General features: G+C 35.3%; 1 protein-coding gene across 1 annotated transcript; it reads right to left on the minus strand.

The window, feature by feature from the left end:
- Positions 1 to 277: 277 nt before the first annotated feature.
- LOC127856896 (uncharacterized) lies at positions 278 to 1,984 on the minus strand. Its single transcript, XM_052393091.1, has 3 exons — positions 1,933 to 1,984; positions 1,314 to 1,694; positions 278 to 744 (listed from the first exon to the last, which is right to left on the minus strand). The coding sequence occupies exons 1-3, from the start codon at positions 1,979 to 1,981 to the stop codon at positions 677 to 679; spliced, it is 498 nt and encodes a 165-aa protein (XP_052249051.1). The 5' UTR covers positions 1,982 to 1,984; the 3' UTR covers positions 278 to 676.
- Between the last annotated feature and the right edge of the window lie 516 nt (positions 1,985 to 2,500).

A 2,500-nucleotide genomic window follows, 5' to 3' on the forward strand; every position in this document is an offset into this window, starting at 1 on the left:
TCAGTCAATGGAAGTATGGCGAGATATTATATTGACAAACATGTGTATTGTTTATATTTACTAAGCCTTAACATGCATTCTCTATAATATTAATACATGAATAACAATTAAAATCGGCACACACGTAGACACGGTATACATTCACACAATTTTGACAACAAATAACAAATGAATAACAAAACATAAAAATTGAAATCGTCGATGACATTCAGTAACACTAATACAATACAATTAAAATACAAACGACCTCAGTATGTATGTGTGAGCGTGTGCGTGTGCGTGTGTGTGTATGTGTGTGTGTTTGTATTAACGCACTAAAACAACTTGAATCATGCGTGGTTAAGAGTTGCTTATCCTTTTAAATCTTTGCATATGCAACAACAATAAAATAAATAAAATGCAACCGCGCGTTTGTAATATGAAGTCCCTACACTGATCCGACAACCGTTCAAACGCGCGGTTGCACTTTACTGAAAAAATACTTATTTGTTTAAAAAGATCATGATACCTATAGAAAACTCTCACAAATCAGAAGGCTCTCCACTTTATCCCATTAAAAATGGTAAATCATTTAAAAAGACATCATTATAAATGTTAACTGGGTTGCGCTTTATTCTCCCAACACAGATCATAAAAAGTCACGTGTCTATAGCTATGGCGGGTTGCATCTCTGGCGTTAGAACACGCCCTTGTATGTCCGCTGAAGGGGATCGGAGTAATTCTGATTATTCTGCGAGTATGAAGCTGAAAGAATAAACACGCGTTTAGTTGTAATATCTTAATATATAAAAAAAAAATATTTTCACTCGTCGAATTACTTCTTATAATGTTTTTGAAAAGTACGATGCCTACTGAATTTGAATATGTAATGATCCATATATCTAAACAAATATTTCGCGGCAATATTAAGACTATGTTATTTACTGGGTCATTTTAAAGTAAATTTATTTAATTGATTTGAAGGAAAAGACATTGCATTATTTACATATGGAAGTAGGGACAATGATCGTTTCCGAGAAAGGTAGTTGTATAAGAAAAGTCAATCAAAACATTAATATTTATTAAAATATGCTAAGTAGTAAGCTATCTGTGAAATGATTGTGGGATTCAAATAGTTTTTTTTCAATTTATAAATACGTGTGTGCAATTTTAGAGATATAATATACAATGTTTATTTTATTTATATAAGTAGAAAAAAGCTAACGGTTACTGTTTCACTAGACTTAAGGCAAGTAATTCAATAATTCTCTACTGTCTTTGTTAAGAAAAAAAAATGCCATTAAACAAATCAATATAAAAAATCCGTCACTTACCAGGAGGCGGCACGCTGCTTGTATTTGTGTAGAATATTGAGTTCGTGGTCCCGCTCTGGCCAGGGTAAGAAGCAATTTCAGTCCCGATCTGTACAGGGTACGAAACTGGTTGATTCCCGGCCTGACCGGGGAGAGCGCCCGACTGGTTTTTCACGCGAGCCCGCTGATTTGGTCGGTAACACACGAAGTAGTAGATCAGCGTCGTCAGTACACCGCCAGCACAGATACAGCCGACGATGATACCGACGACGGCGCCGCCGCTGATGTAACTGTCAGTGCAACAGTACTTATAGAGGGAGTAGAAGCCGAGGTATGAACTGCAGCAGCCATCGTAGCAGTATCGCCACTCTAAATCAGTGGTACAGAACTCTCCGGCTTTAGCTAGAAAGAAACCTAGTATTATTAGTACTAGTAGTAGTACTATTTGCAAACATAAGAATAGGTGTTTAAGAAGTGCTTTCAACTTGCCGTATCTTAAGCTATAGTACATCTATTTGTAACTATAACCATATAATTATGCTTACTGTAACACAATTTAGGTATACCTTGTATAGTAATAATAACAGCATCAACGGCAAAAAACACATACAATACAAAATAATAAATAATCAGAACATACCGATTGTAAATATAACCGCAGAAGTTAACAAAGTCAATACGAACCGCATTGTTCAAAGTTTTTTTCGACTCTGTTTACCCTACCTTCTACCTATCGAACAATACTGGTTATTTCAAAATGAGATGTCATTCATTAAAACAATTAGATATTGATTTTGATATCACCATATTTGACAGTATTGTGAGATAAGTCACATTAATTTTTTAACGCTGCGTCTGGCTAATTGTCATATTATTTTTCGGTACACATACTTTCTTGCAGAATATTTACATGTTAAATCACGAATCTTGAAAACTGGTCGAAATCTCGTGTTGGAAAAAATCTTATCTTGAAACCCCCTTAATTCTTTGTCCTTCTTTTTATGCACGTTCACAGCTATTCGGTCCAGGCGTTATTCAAGGATGTAATTCGTTGTCTTTGCACCTAAATATGAATTTTCTGGTCGTGATTGTTTTCAGGGGATAGTTTCAAGTGACAGTTCTCTCCTGCTCGTCGAATCGAAAGGACTGGGTCCATACGGCCAGGCAGTATCTTTTTAACTTTTTCTGCATTTGTGAATTTAATAACA

Source organism: Dreissena polymorpha, chromosome 14 (genome assembly GCF_020536995.1).
Source record: "Dreissena polymorpha isolate Duluth1 chromosome 14, UMN_Dpol_1.0, whole genome shotgun sequence".
Lineage (NCBI taxonomy): Eukaryota > Metazoa > Mollusca > Bivalvia > Myida > Dreissenidae > Dreissena > Dreissena polymorpha.

Excerpts from the sequence above, each read along its gene's own strand:
- LOC127856896 (XM_052393091.1), bottom strand. The coding sequence starts at position 1,981 with ATGCGGTTCGTATTGACTTTGTTAACTTCTGCGGTTATATTTACAATC. Across the intron at positions 1,695-1,932 it reads TGCGGTTATATTTACAATCG|CTAAAGCCGGAGAGTTCTGT; the intron begins GTATGTTCTGAT and ends GTTTCTTTCTAG. Across the intron at positions 745-1,313 it reads AAGCAGCGTGCCGCCTCCTG|CTTCATACTCGCAGAATAAT; the intron begins GTAAGTGACGGA and ends TTATTCTTTCAG.